The sequence below is a fragment of the Anomaloglossus baeobatrachus genome, chromosome 7 (genome assembly GCF_048569485.1).
Source record: "Anomaloglossus baeobatrachus isolate aAnoBae1 chromosome 7, aAnoBae1.hap1, whole genome shotgun sequence".
NCBI classification, from domain to species: domain Eukaryota; kingdom Metazoa; phylum Chordata; class Amphibia; order Anura; family Aromobatidae; genus Anomaloglossus; species Anomaloglossus baeobatrachus.
In genome coordinates this window covers 126,798,755-126,813,662 of record NC_134359.1, presented here as the reverse complement: position 1 = coordinate 126,813,662, position 14,908 = coordinate 126,798,755, and the positions used below count along the sequence as shown (strand labels likewise).

At 42.7% G+C, this 14,908-nt stretch overlaps 1 protein-coding gene across 5 annotated transcripts in view; it reads right to left on the bottom strand.

The window, feature by feature from the left end:
* PARD3B (par-3 family cell polarity regulator beta) overlaps positions 1-14,908 on the bottom strand; it is a 1,965,757-nt gene that overhangs the window by 1,607,926 nt on the left and 342,923 nt on the right. For all 5 annotated transcript variants that reach the window (XM_075317687.1, XM_075317688.1, XM_075317691.1 and 2 more), the window contains exon 4: positions 10,497-10,606. In XM_075317687.1, coding sequence (XP_075173802.1) covers positions 10,497-10,606 — 110 coding nt within the window. The remainder of the gene's footprint in view (positions 1-10,496; positions 10,607-14,908) is intronic.

Below are 14,908 nucleotides of genomic sequence, written 5' to 3'. Positions count from 1 at the left end.
CTTTTTCATAAAGACAAAGGCAAATGGATGACACCGAGGTGACAGCATGTGTTTCACCACCTCCTCCTCCAAAGTGGTGCAGCTAGCATTGCCACTTGTGACATACTACCGTATTATTAAATTGTGTAATGGCATTACTTTAGCGAGTCACTACATAACAATATTCTAAGACTAGACTGCTTAAAGTGCACCTGTCATTTCATACAAAACTGAGAGAAAAGCTTGGTCTTGCTGCCCTCATACATGACAACAAGCTTCTTTTAGTGCACATACCAGTCCAATATGTACAGCAACTGCCCACATTCCTATGTTCTTTTTAGGTGGTCAGTTCATTTTCATCAGCATTCTGCCAGCAGTATAGGAGCTGGAGCTTCCTTTCCTTCACTTCTCACCATGCATTGCTACTGCCATGGCTTGTCTGCTCCGACCTAAAAGTCTGCTCTCTGTAATTCCTGTATAGCGGGATTGCTATAGTCCATTTCTGTGTCAATCAAATGAGAGGAAGCTCTAGTATAGTAAGGCTGGAGTCACACTTGTGTGGGACTCGCGCGAGGATCGCATTGCACTCCCATGGACCGGCTGCTGCTCTTCTGACAGGAGCAGGTCAGCTGCATAGAAATACATGGAACGTTGCTGGCAGGCCCGGGCACTGCAATAAGATCCTTGCGTGAGTAACACACATATGTGATTTCAGCCTAAAGGAACCATTTCCCCTGTTCCACAGGTGTCTCACATGTAGATCGCATATGTATGCAGGTGTATAAAGCAGGCCCAGCAGTAGAGCCCACTCATACACTGTAGGTGTCCACTGTGTTTTACAGCCTGCACCTCCACCTATTAGTTGCTAGCTCTGAATGCTGCTGTTTAAGGCTGCTTTCACACTATGTTTTTTTAACATGCGTCATGAACATTTTTTTGCTGTAAAAGTGGATCCTGTTTTTACAAAGAAAAACGCATGCAAACGCATGTGTTATTTTGCAGGATCCTGTCACTTGAAGTTTATTGAAGTCATGTGATCGGGAGTGAGGGGAACTGAACATGATAGACTGGGAGCCGGCATCTAACAGCTGCGGACGCTGGTAACCAAGGTAAACATTGAGTAACTAAGCGAAGTGCTTTGCTTGGATACCCGATATTTACCTTGGTTACGAGCGTCCGTAGCTGCTAGGAGCCGGGCTGCCTGCTCCCTGCACAAGTAACCAAGGTAAAAATTGGGTAACTAAGTGAAGTGCTTTGCTTGGATACCCAGTATTTACCTTAGTTACGAGCGTCCGTAGCTGCTAGGAGCTGGGCTGCCTTCTCCCTGCACATGTAACCAAGGTAAACATCGGGTAACTAAGCGAAGCGCTTTGCTTGGTTACCCGATATTTACCTTGGTTACGAGCGTCTGCTGCTCTCAGGCGGGGGAGAGAGAGAGGAGAGAGAGGGAGGGGGAGAGACTGATCACGCCAGGTTGGTTTCTGGGCATGCTCAGTAGAGCAAGCAGGATCCTGTCTATCATGCGTTTGCGTGCAGTATAGTCAGGATCCAGTGAAAAACAGTATTTTGACGCAACTCAAAAACTCTACAAGTAGCGTTTGGGAAAAAAGTTAAAAAGCTGCAAGTCGCTGGATCCTCACTAGAATGCACGCAAACGCATGTTGATGCTAGTCCATTGCAAATGCATTGAAATGAAAACGCATTTGCACTGGATCCTTTTTTGCGTTAAAAAAACGTTCATGACGCATGTTAAAAAAACGTAGTGTGAAAGCAGCCTAACCACTAAGATGTTTCTATTGATTTCTTTTAGAAACTTATAAGCTGATTAAACATGAGGATGTGAATTATTTCCTTCATCCCCCCTTCTTGCATCTCAGTCAAAGTCATGCATCGCCACCACCTTTATACTCATAAAAAGATCATCCTGTGGCTGTGCTTCAGAAAATATTGTAAACTTCATATATACTAAATTAGAGAGGTATTGTAGTATATTGTTCAAATGATCAAAACAATCGCAGGCTCAAGTCTTCAAGGAGAATTAAAAAAGAAAAAAGAAAAATAGTTTAAAATGAAAAATAAAAAAAGTTTAAATCACCCATTCCTATTCTATACTGTAAAATAAAATGTAAGCACATTTGCTATTGCTGCAGCTGTATCCCTGGACTAAGCAGTACTTTGAAACGCGCGTTGGGGAGGATTACTAAGAGTGTTATCAGAGTTTTAGAACCTTGTCCTCTCCCATCACATTAGGTCTTTTCACATTTGGTATTTTACTACATGTCCAGATTGTATTTTTCCTCATAGTGATAATCAGCTGTAGTGTATACTTATACACATTGCTATTGATTTGCTTTATATGTTATCCATGCATCCTTTGTTGCTCATTACATGTTATATACACTGATGAGCAAAAGGGTAACAACGTTTTGAACTTTTGACTTTCAGGCTCCATATCTCACTATCCAGTACATCTTTGAGTGCGACGCTATGTTCATTTTATAGACAATAATCTTGGCTATCTTATACATAACATGGCTTGCATCTATTTAGCATATGATTAGTTATGTATAGATGTTGGCTGATTGTGTTATTATTTTACTGGGAGGAAAGGTAGGAATAGAAAAGGGGTTGTCCGAGTAGTGGACAAACGCTATAATAACTTTCCATGCTGAACTTAATCATAAACAAAAAAAAGTTTAGTTACTTTTTAAACTTTCTTTAAAAGTAATACTAACCAGTCATACCCATTTTCTATGTGTAAGCATCTGAGCCGTCAATATTTCATGCACTATCCTCCCATACACATTATAATACGTATAAATTGGTTGCTGTATCCACAATTTCCTACACTTTAAGTCCCAGGCCACCCACCTTAATGTTTCTATATTCTATTGACAAATGTTTCTATATTCTAAACAGAGATAAGGGTCATTTGTATGTCTTCAATGATGTTATGTGAGGATTCTGTCTCTTATGTTCTTGTGAGATTAAAAAAAACAAACTTGGTTATCTTCCATGGACAGCACCCTGGCTACCACATTCCAGCCAGTAACAGAAGACATCGATAACTCACACGGCATTCATCCGGCCGGAGATTGTGCCCCGTAGAATAGAACTGCTCAGGCACGGCACAATACAAGCTATCATGTACCATAGCGGGAATTGAGATATCAATACAAAGCTGTTATTAGTTCTTAGAATTCTGCAGCCTAAAGTTCAAAGACTGAAGTATATTTACTATGTACATTATACAATTCTATTACTTAATATTGTTGCATCATTAATGATACTGAAGAAGACTGAAGTATATTTACTATGTACATTATAAAATTCTATTACTTAATATTGTTGCACCTTTAATGATACTGAAGAAGCTTATCCAAAAACCTTGATATCTAACGATTTCTAACTTTTCTGATTTATGAATAATTCTTCTCACAAGGCAAAAAAACTCAAAGACTGAAGTATATTTGCTATGTACATTATAAAATGAAATTACTTAATATTGTTGCCTCATTAATGATGTCGAAGAAGCTTATTCAAAAACCTTGATATCTAACTTTTCTGATTTATTACTAATTGTGATTCTACCAAAAAATAATTTATCACAAGACAGAAAACAAAATGTCCAAGCAAACTGAAGACTAACGCAGTCAACAGACAATTATTTGGTGTGCAGTTTTAAGGTACCGTCACACATAACGAGATCGCTAGCGAGATCGCAGATGAGTCACGGTTTCCGTGACGCAGTAGCGATCCTGTTAGCGATCTTAAGTGTGACACCTACCAGCGATCAGGCCCCTGCTGTGAGATCTCTAATAGTTGCAGAATGGTCCAGGCCATTCTGTTCAAAGGCGATGTCCTGCTGGGCAGGACCCATCGCTGTGTTTGACGCTGTGTGACAGGGTCACAGTGACTGCTGAGATCGTTATACAGGTCGCTACTGCGACCTGTATTGTTCCTGCATCGCTGGTAAGATCTGACTGTGTGACATCTCACCTGCGACCTCCCAGCGACTTACCTGCGATCCCTATCAGGTCGCATCGTTTTCGGGATCACTGGTAAGTCGTTGTGTGTGACTGGGCCTTTAACCCTTTATCCACCTATTAACAGACATCTTCAACATGACCAAACATGCATGTTATTATTTCTAAAGTGAGAGAAGTGGCAAAATGCTGCCAGACGATTCCTGTGCCGCTAATCTAAAGCAAACCAACTGCAGGCAGGCTGAAAAAAAATCTAACACGGGGGATTCTCATCAGAGAATAACCAGCTGGGATTTCTTAGACAGTACATTGTTGGCAGGCTTCGCTTTAAATCATGGCCTACGAGTCTTGCTCGAGGGAAGAATGCTTTGTATAGGCGCCTACAAAACCTGGCTTTCCTAAGGCATATACAGTTTGACATCTAAAATTGTGTCTCCTGACATGGCGAGCTATGGAACATGTTAGAATAATCCGCGATCAATACGCAAGGATTGGGTTAAAGCTGAAAACCAGCAAATATGCTGTTCCAAATCTTATTTTTCTCCCTTGAAATGAGTGGGTTAACTGTAGTCAGATGTAGCGTACTATTTCAAAGCTGGCTGAATGATACGTGAAATCTTGGTTTGCACACCCGCATTGGACAAACAATCGTGTTTGGAAATGCTACAGAATGCTGCCGGGGTCGTGTTTACAGCCCTGGGGATGCAGATGAATTCAAATGCATTGCAAGCAGCTGGTTGGAGAGACCAACTGTCTCAGAGGTGCGGAGATGGGGAAGGAGGTGATGGAGCTATAAACACAGCCAGCATGAAGGTCAGTGTGAAAGCCGAGGCCATCTGTTGTCTGGGGTGCATTGAATTCTGGTGGCCTGGCTCGGTTATATCCCAGTGAGTGACAGCCTCCCTCCCAAGGGGAAGACAGAAAAGAAACCACATGTTGGTTCAGACAGGGAGGGATGTGCACAGCGGTGAGCAAAAACATAACAAATTAATGATTAAAGCCGCAAATTATTGTTCTTCATGTGCTTTAGAAAGGCAGCGAGAGGAGGACTGAGACACCCGACATCCATATGTTTTCTCCTTTATATTACTACACATGCAATATGGAACCGAATTAAAAGGTTTCAAAGCTCTATATTACCAAACCGCCCATGTCTCAGTCCTAAAGTTACTAACACATACTAAATATCGTACGTATTTACAGGTATGTACTATTTTATTTTTATTTGGTTGTATGTTCAAGGGTATAAATCTTTCAGAACAGGAACAATGAGAAGAATATATTCACTAAGTCAATTTTCTAAATGATGATAATATTCTTTATATGTATGAAAGATCTAGCTTCATTAATGATATATTAGAATTCAATTTTTTATTAATAATAGTTTCCTAAATTAACATTGAACACATAAATGGCTAATAATACATAAAAGTAGAGAAGAGGTTACAATTACCCAACTTAGAATATTCCATAATTATTCCACAGATGATAACTTACGGATTGCTGCCGGTCTGTCAAGTGAGACCACCACAAAATCTAGGAACTGAGGGTCTGAATGAAGCGGTGTTTCATCATTCATTCTTATGGGAGTGCAAATGCCCAGTTTAGAGCAGTGCTCGGCTATCTTCGGCTGTCCCACTACGGCTAAGTTCACACGTCCAGTAATCAACCATTAGAACAGACCCAGTAGCAACCTGTTGGCAAAAGTTGTGCAAACACAACTTTTTTGTTTGTTTTTGAAAAAAAATGATTTCTGAAGAATCCGTTTTTTAACAAGTGAGTCTATGGAAAATGGATCCATTGCTATTTAGCCATCCGTTTTTTCTTTCATTATTAAAGGATTCGTGTTTTGCTTACTGGATCAGTTTCAAAAGAAAGATAAATAGCAATCTGTAATGGATCAGTTTTCCAAAGACTCGCATGTAAAAAAAAAAACGGTTCCTGCTAAAATCAATTTTTTCAAAACGGACAAAAAAGTTGTGTATGAACAACTTTCTTGCCAATGGATGGCTCCTGGATCCGTTTCTAATGGATGATTTCTGGACTTGTGAACTTAGCTTAAGAATGAATGGAGCATGATTGGCCACTGCTCCATTCACACAGGGTTCTTCAGAGCCCCGTTCCTTGGGATCGGTGGGGGTTGCAATGGTCAGACCCCAGAAATCAGATAGTCATGCCCTATCAGCTAGACACAGGATAACTTCAAAAGTTGAGAACACCCCTTCTATAAACATGGACAAAAAATGGAGCAACATTATACATTTATACAAAAATTGTGTTCATATATCTGTATCACTTAAATATATCACTATTTTAGCCTCTGCAGAAAAAAAATACAAAATATAAGATCATTCACTACTATTTAGAAAATATTTTTTCCAGCTTAACATCCTATCCCCAGTGGCATATCTCTTGTTAAAGAATACATGATAACATTATGATAACCATGATGATATCATCATCCTCTATTATGACCATGCAATTACTGTGCTGCCTCACCTCTCCATGTTCCCAAAAGCCAAAGTAAGGCCCCTTGACAAGTAACTCATGTATAACAAAGTACTGTGTTGTCACATCTTGACATCTATGATATCATAGGGGAACGCCAAATATCTAAAGGTATTGCTTATGCAACTTTGTAAATAGAGGCAATATCTAAAATGCATTCTCTATTAGGTGAGGAAAGAGGACAAAATCATGACAAGCCTCTATAAAGATAGGAGGAACAATCTTTGTGAAACCTCCAACAGCATAACTCCAACATACATGTCATGAAGGTATTTAATGTGGAGTAGGCACAATTATTGTTAGAGCGACAAAAATGGGTATTTAGGCAGGATATAAACCTACACAGATAAATGTAAAAAAGAGCTGGAAAATTGAGAAACAAAAAAGGAATGTGTAATGGAGAAACCACTGGTCTGAAAGAGAAATAGGAGGAATATCTGTTCTAGCCCTAATATATTCCTGAGTCTGATCTCTGCCTAACCACAGGGTTTATATAAAGCTGAGAAAAAGGAGCGCAAATAGGGTCTTACACGATATAAATTTGCAACTAATAGTGTTGTGAAAGTCACAACCCCTATGAAAGCTTGTAAAGTAATGGCGCCTGCCGCAGCCCCAGGAGGGTTAATAATCAGTAATGGGGAAGAAAAGTGGGATTAATGCCGCGCTGCTGCCGAATGAAGAGATTGTTTATTATTAATAATTTTCTTTATTTCATAGGTCTATGCATTTCAGGGCTCAAGTCCCCTTCTTCAGGACCAAAAGGAGGAATCTCCAGCACCGATTATTAACCGCAGGGTTTGGCAACCTAAACATAAACATTGTGGTGCCGCCACTCCTCTTCATCTGTCGCTCAGAGACCCTATTGCATCCCTCAGATGTTCCCTCACTCAGATGGATGGTGATGTTGAGGAATCTGTTGGCCCATCTCCCTTATTTATATACAGGTAATGTCCCTTATATACAGGTAATATAGTCAAAAGTACAGGGACAGGGAAAGAATATCAGATTCGATCTTACATTAACTGTGACATCAAGGGAATGATTTATAATGCCAACTCTCAGTGTGACTTGGAATACATGGGAAAGACTACATGTGAGCTAAGAAGAGTGAGGGATCATCTGACGTATATTGCCCTGTCATTGTATTTATGGTTGTGCTACCTGATTATCGGACAAGCCACACAACCTCTACATTTGTAACAACCTCTGATGTTCGGTGTTAGCCAGGTCATCTGTTTGGGTGGAATAAACTGGCTGTGGTCAAGTCTGTGATCTATACATTTCCCTTTCCTGACAATACATAAGGGATGTGTGCCAACAGATTCACCATTATCACCATCCATCTAAAGGTACCGTCACACTAAGCGATGCTCTAGCGATCCCACCAGCAACCTGACCTGGCAGGGATCACTGGAGCGTCACTACACGGGTTGCTGGTGAGCTGTCACACAGGCAGATCTCACCAGTGACCAGCCCCCAGCCAGCAGCGACGCGTGGAAGCGATGCTGCGCTTAGTAACTAAGGTAAATATCGGGTAACCAACCCGATATTTACCTTGGTTACCAGCGCACACCACTTAGCGCTGGCTCCCAGCACTCCTAGCCAGAGTACACATCGGGTTAATTACCCGATGTGTAGTCTGGCTCTGTTTGCAGGGAGCCGGCACTGACAGCGTGAGAGCGGCAGACGCTGGTAACGAAGGTAAATATCGGGTAACCGAGGAAAGGGCTTCTTGGTTACCCGATATTTACATTGGTTACCAGCGTCCGCAGAAGCCGGCTCCTGCTCACTGCACATTCAGTTGTTGCTCTCTCGCTGTCACACACAGCGATGTGTGCTTCACAGCGGGAGAGCAACAACTAAAAAATGGTCCAGGACATTCAGCAACAGCCAGCGACCTCACAGCAGGGGCCAGGTTGTTGCTGGATGGCACACACAACAACGTCGCTAGTAAGATCGCTGTTGCGTCACAAAAGTCGTGCCTCAGCAGTGATGTTGTTAGCAATGCTGCTTAGTGAGACGTGGCCTTAAGTGAGGGAACATCTGAGGGATATTGTCAACACGAATGACACATCTTGAGTTTGGCATGCCGATACAGCACATGCGGACAACACTTCCAGATTTAGATTCATGGACATTGTCAAAGTGAACCTTCCTTTGAGAGGGGGTAGTTGGGACCAATATCCTTTACAGCAGGAGTCCCATTGGATTTTCATATTAAAAATATAGACACCTTGTCGACTCAATGAATTCCTTGCATTTAATTGTTTCGTTTAACAAGACAAGAATGCAATAGGCTCTCTGAGGGACAGACAAGGAGTGGGGGTACCAAGGCTTTCATATTTAGGGTGCCAGTCTTTGCGGTTAGGCAGAGATCAGACTCAGAAATATACTAGGGCTAGAACAAAAATTCTCTTTCAGACCAGTGGTTTTTCAAATTCTCATCATACCTTACACATTCCTTTTTCATTTTCCGGCTCATTTTTTTACATCTGTCTGTGTAGGTTTATATCCTGCCTAAATACCTATTTTTGTCACTCTGACAATAATTGTGCCGACTCCACATTAAATACCTTCATGACGTGTGTTGGCGTTATGCCGTTGGAGGTTCCTCGTATCTTCATAGAGGTTTGTCATGATTTTGTCCTCACCTAATAGAGAATGCATTGTAGATATTACCACTATTTACAGAGTTGAATAAGTAATACCTTTAGTTATTTGGCGTTCCCCTATGATTTTACAAATATATTGCATTTCCAAGATGTGACAGCACAATATTTTATTCTACATAAGTTGCCTCTTGAGGTGAATTACTTTGGCTTTCGGGAAAAATAGGTGGGTCTATAGTTGATGATATTTATGCACTACAGCCCTTCTTAAGCTGGGTTCACACATAGCGACAGCGACAACGACGTCGCTGTTACGTCACCATTTTCTGTGATGCAACAGCGACCTTGTAAGTCGCTGTTATGATCGCTGCTTAGCTGTCAAACACAGCAGATGCAGCAGTGATAATAACGACACGCGTCGTTGTGCTACATGTGCAGAGAGCAGCCGCGCACACTGCTTAGCGCTGGCTCCCTGCACTCCTAGCTACAGTACACATTGGGTTAATTACCCGATGTGTATTGCAGCTACATGTGCAGAGAGCAGGGAGCTGGCACTGGCAGCGTGGTAGCGGCGGACTCTGGTAGCGAAGGTAAATATCGGGTAACTAGGGAAAGGTCTTCCCTTGGTTACCCGATGTTTACCCTGGTTACAGCTTACCGCAGGCTGCCAGACGCCGGCTCCTGCTCCCTGCTCGCTTCATTTCGTCGCTATCTCGCTGTCACACACAGCAATGTGTGCGTCACAGCGGGAGAGCGACGACCAAAAAATGAAGCAGGACATTCAGCAACAAGAGGCAACCTCACAGCAGGGGCCAGCTCGTTGCTGGAAGTCACACACAGCGACAGCGACGGGACGTCGATGCTACGTCACAGAAAATGGTGACGTAGCAGCGACGTCGTTGTCGTCGTCGCTGTGTGTGACACCACCTTTACTTGCATTCTATTGAATGTTATACACTGACCTCTCTACCCTCTGCACTAAGATATAAACCATATTTGCTAACTCACCTCTAATGTCTGGGTGGCTCCTGGAAAAAGGGGGAGAACTCCTGAACTGCTGTTAGAGTTAGCATATTTCTGAGAAGTTGCAAAAGCCTTACAAAATACCTTATCACCTACCTTGGCGAGATGCTTCGTCTCTCCATTCAGAAGAGTATTCAGGTGAGGATAAATAGGGTGTGTTAGTAAAATAGATATATGTATCAAAAAGTTGGTGTATATCGCACTACAGAATCGCCTACATGACCAGTTCCACAAGTTTGTAAGCAAATAGCATGGTGCCTTTGACTAATATAATGTGTCAAGTCCAGTTATATACCTGTACTGTATTACCAGAAATATACGATTGAGATGTGTCACCCCATGCCTTCTAGTTTTACTACAGTATTTGAGGGATGTCTGGGTTCACACTAACCTGAGCGGCAGGTTTTATATTCTGCTCAGCAGATTGAGAAGGTCCGGCATGAAAATCGGCCACAGGTCCCATTGAGGGGTCACTACTTCGTCTGACCAGGAGAGGGGTTCCTACAACAAAGTAGAAGACAATCAGGTGCCCAGAAGAGAACAGACAAAGCTTTGATATCTGAATATCAGCCTGCAAAATAATATTTCTCACTGCCTGCCTCATGTGCTCACAGCGTGACAAAAAGTGTGTTCTTTTCGAGAAAACAAACATAAGACACAGGGTCTAATAGAAAATCTCTTTTGAGATGTCTGGTAAATGTTAATGCTTCTCATCTGGACCTGTCATGTAGCAGAAAGAAAATAAATGGATTAAGCCACAGCATTTCAGTGGTTAGAAGGTCAATAGCCATTTAAAATTTCCAATGCCATCCAAAGCCTACCTGTGCAAGTCATAAGAATATATTAAATACCAATAAAACAAATTGAGTTAATTTAATGTGAAAGCAGGGATGGAAACCAATAAAGCCGATCCATTATGACTTGAAAAAGCTTTTCTCCTGAATGCTCCAGACAAGCCACAGAGTATAACCATCTGTGCTGATACGCAGCCCATAAAGAGGATTACATGGGGGCAGCACCTTGTATCTATGTATTTATTTTTATATTGATCACTGTTCTTCACAGAAAATATTACATTGACAGCTGAAGAAACACATGCTGCTATCCCAGAAACGAAGAATTAAAGTGCGTGTGAGATCTGAACTCCACATGGCGGAAATTAGCATTCAATGATCATAACTTCACTAGCCACACCATGGATGTGAATTCATTAAAGAAATCACAATTTTCCATTTAGGCTCAAGAGCTTCATTATCTTAACTGGTAGCTTTGCAGTATGTATGACAGCTTGTTTGCATAATGACAGTGAAAATTAGTGTTCTTTTTTTTATGTAAATGCAAAAGGTGGACAGAGAATAAAAGAGGAAGCAAACATGTGTTATTGGATCTGTTGTGAATTTTAAGTGTAATGCATCATGATCATTTACAAATGTGCCGCTCTTTGTATAATTTTATAGAAAACTAGGTCCGGGTGTGAAATCATTCATAATAATTTAACTCTCTCACTAACAATTACGGTACCCAAAGACTGGGTCCACGTGGTGGTGGTGTGTCACATGACAAAAGCAAGTTGTTCTTTTTTTGTTTGCCAAATGTTTGTCAACGAGGGTATTTACTGTCGATAATACCAGCCTTATTTCCTTGCCTTTTATGGGTGCCACATTCCTTTACCAGTTATATCAAGACCACCAAAATGTCAGTGTGGCATATGCGGGAGGCCGATGGCTGAAATTACATTTAATTAGTGATTTTTACATTTTATTATACTTTGTCAAAATGTTTCCTCCTTTGCGAAGCCCAGAAGAAAAAAAATATTTGCAGACGGGTAGATCCATTAATGTTAGCTTGGTTGAACCCCTGTCAGTCACCTCGGCATAGTGACTTTACACCGGGGATGTCAAACTCAAATACACAGAGTGCCAAAATTAAAAATTGGACAAAGTTGCGGGCCAACCTAGTTGCGGGCCCCAAATAACCCTCCATACAGAATAATGTGCCCCACATAGTCCTCCATACAGAATAATGTGCCTCACATAGCCCTCCATACAGAATAATGGACCCCAAATAGTCCTCCAAACGGAATAACAGGCCCCACATAGCCCTCCATACAGAATAATGTGCCTCACATAGTCCACCATACAGAATAATATGCCTCACATAGTCCTCCATACAGAATAATGTGCCCCACATAGTCCTCCAAACAGAATAACGAGCCCCATATATCCCTCCATACAAAATAATGGGCCCCATATAGCCCTCCATACAGAATAATAGGCCCCACACATAGCTCTCCATACAGAAAAAAGGGCCCCATATAGCCCTCAATACAGAATAATGGGCTCCACATAGCCCTCCAAACAGAATAATGAGCCCCACATGCCCCTTCATGCAGAATAATGGGCCCCACATAGCTCTCCATATAGAATAATGAGCCCCGCATAGCCCTCTATACAGAATAACGGGCCCCACATAACCCTGCATACAGAATAAGGGGCCCCACATAGCCCTTCATACAGAATAATGAGTCTCACATAGCCCTCCATACAGAATAATGGGCCTCACATAGTCCCCCATACAGAATAATGTGCCTCACATAGTCCTCCATACAGAATAATGGGCCCATATAGTCTTCCATACAGAATATTGGGCTCCACATAGCTCTCCATACAGAATAGCATTATGGTCGAAATAAAATGGACCGAGAAGTTGATGAATGTTCTCTACAGCGTGGCTGTGTTTAATTCTGCACCTCACCCTCATTTACGTATATAAGACAACTAGCTGTAGTTCCCGGGCGTAGCTGTAGTAACTGTCTTTGTCTCTCTCACAGTTTCTGTCTGTCTCTTTCCCTGTCTGTCTCTGTGTGTCTATCTGTGTCTATCTCTCTGTCTCTGTATCAGTTTCTCTGTCTCTCGCTATCTTTGTGTCACTGTGTCTGTCTGTCTATCTCTGTGTCTGTCTTTCTCTCTCTATCTGTGTCTGTCTATCTCTGTGTGTGTGTCTCTTTCTATCTGTGTCTCTCTCCCTCTCTGTGTCTGTCTCTCTCTATCTCTGTGTATGTCTGTCTCTTTCCCCATCTGTCTCTTTCCACGTCTGACTCTTTCAACGTCTGACTCTTTCAACGTCTGACTCTTTCCACGTCTGACTCTTTCCACGTCTGACTCTTTCCACATCTGACTCTTTCCAGGTGTGTCTCTTTCCAGGTGTGTCTCTTTCCTCGTCTGTCTATTTCCCCGTCTGTCTCTTACCCGGTCTGTCACTGTCTGTCTTTTTTGCTGTCTCTCTCTTTCCAGGTCTGTCTCTTTCCCCATCTGTCTCTTTCCCCAGTCTGTCTCTCTCCCCGGTCTGTCACTTTCCCGGGTGTGTCTCTTTCCCAGTCTGTCTCTTACTCGTCTGTCTCTTTCCTTGTCTTTCCCTGTGTGTCTTTGTCTGTTTCTCTGTCTGTCTCTTTTGCTGTCTGTCTCTCTCCCTGTCTGTCTCTTTCCCAGTCTCTCTCTTTCCAGGTCTGTCTCTTTCCAGGTGTGTCTCTTTCCCCGTCTGTCTCTTTCCACGTCTGTGTGTCTTTCCCCATCTATCTTTGTTTGTCTCTCTGTCTGTCTCTTTTGCTGTCTGTCTCTTTCCAAGTCTGTTTCTTTCCACGTCTGTCACTTTCCCCGGTCTGTCTCTTTCCCCGGTCTGTCTCTTTCCCCGGCCTGTCTCTTTCCCCGGCCTGTCTCTTTCCCTGGTCTGGCTCTTCCCCCGTCTGTCTCTTTCCCCTTCTGTCTCTCTCGCTGTCTTTCCCTGTGTGTCTTTGTCTGTCTCTCTGTCTGTCTCTTTCCCTGTCTGTCTCTTTCCAGGTCTGTCTCTTTCCAGGTATGTCTCTTTCCAGGTATGTCTCTTTCCAGGTGTGTCTCTTTCCCTATCTGTCTCTTTACCCATCTGTCTCTTTCCATGCCTGTCTCTTTCCAGGTGTGTCTCTTTCCAGGTGTGTCTCTTTCCCCGTCTGTCTCTCCCCACGTCTGTGTGTCTTTCCCCGTCTATCTTTGTCTGTCTCTCTCTGTCTGTATCTTTTGCTGTCTGTCTCTTTCCAGGTCTGTTTCTTTTCATGTCTGTCACTTTCCCCGGTCTGTCTCTTTCCCCAGTCTGTCTCTTTCCCTGGTCTGTCTCTTCCCCCATCTGTCTCTTTCCCTGTCTGTCTCTTTCCAGGTCTGTCTCTTTCCAGGTATGTCTCTTTCCAGGTGTGTCTCTTTCCCTATCTGTCTCTTTACCCATCTGTCTCTTTCCTCATCTGTCTCTTTCCCCGTCTGTCTCTTTCCCCAGTCTGTCTCTTTCCCCGGTCTGTCTCTTTCCCCGGTGTGTCTCTTTCCCAGTCTGTCTCTTTCCCCATCTGTCTCTTTCCCCGTCTGTCTCTTTCCCCGTCTGTCTCTTTCCCCGTCTGTCTGTTTCCCCGTCTGTCTCTTTCTCCGTTTGTCTCTTTCCTTGTCTTTCTCTGTGTGCCTTTGTCTGTTTCTCTGTCTGTCTCTTTTGCTGTCTGTCTCTCTCCCTGTCTGTCTCTTTCCCAGTCTGTCTCTTTCCAGGTCTGTCTCTTTTCAGGTGTATCTCTTACCTCGTATGTCTCTTACCATGTCTGTCTCTTTCCACGTCTGTGTGTCTTTTCCCGTCTGTCTTTGTCTGTCATTCTGTCTGTCTCTTACCATGTCTGTCTCTTTCCAGGTCTGTCTCTTTCCACGTCTGTCACTTTCCCCGGTCTGTCTCTTTCCCCGGTCTGTATCTTTCCCTGGTCTGTCTCTTCCCCCGTCTGTCTCTTCCCCCGTCTGTCTCTTT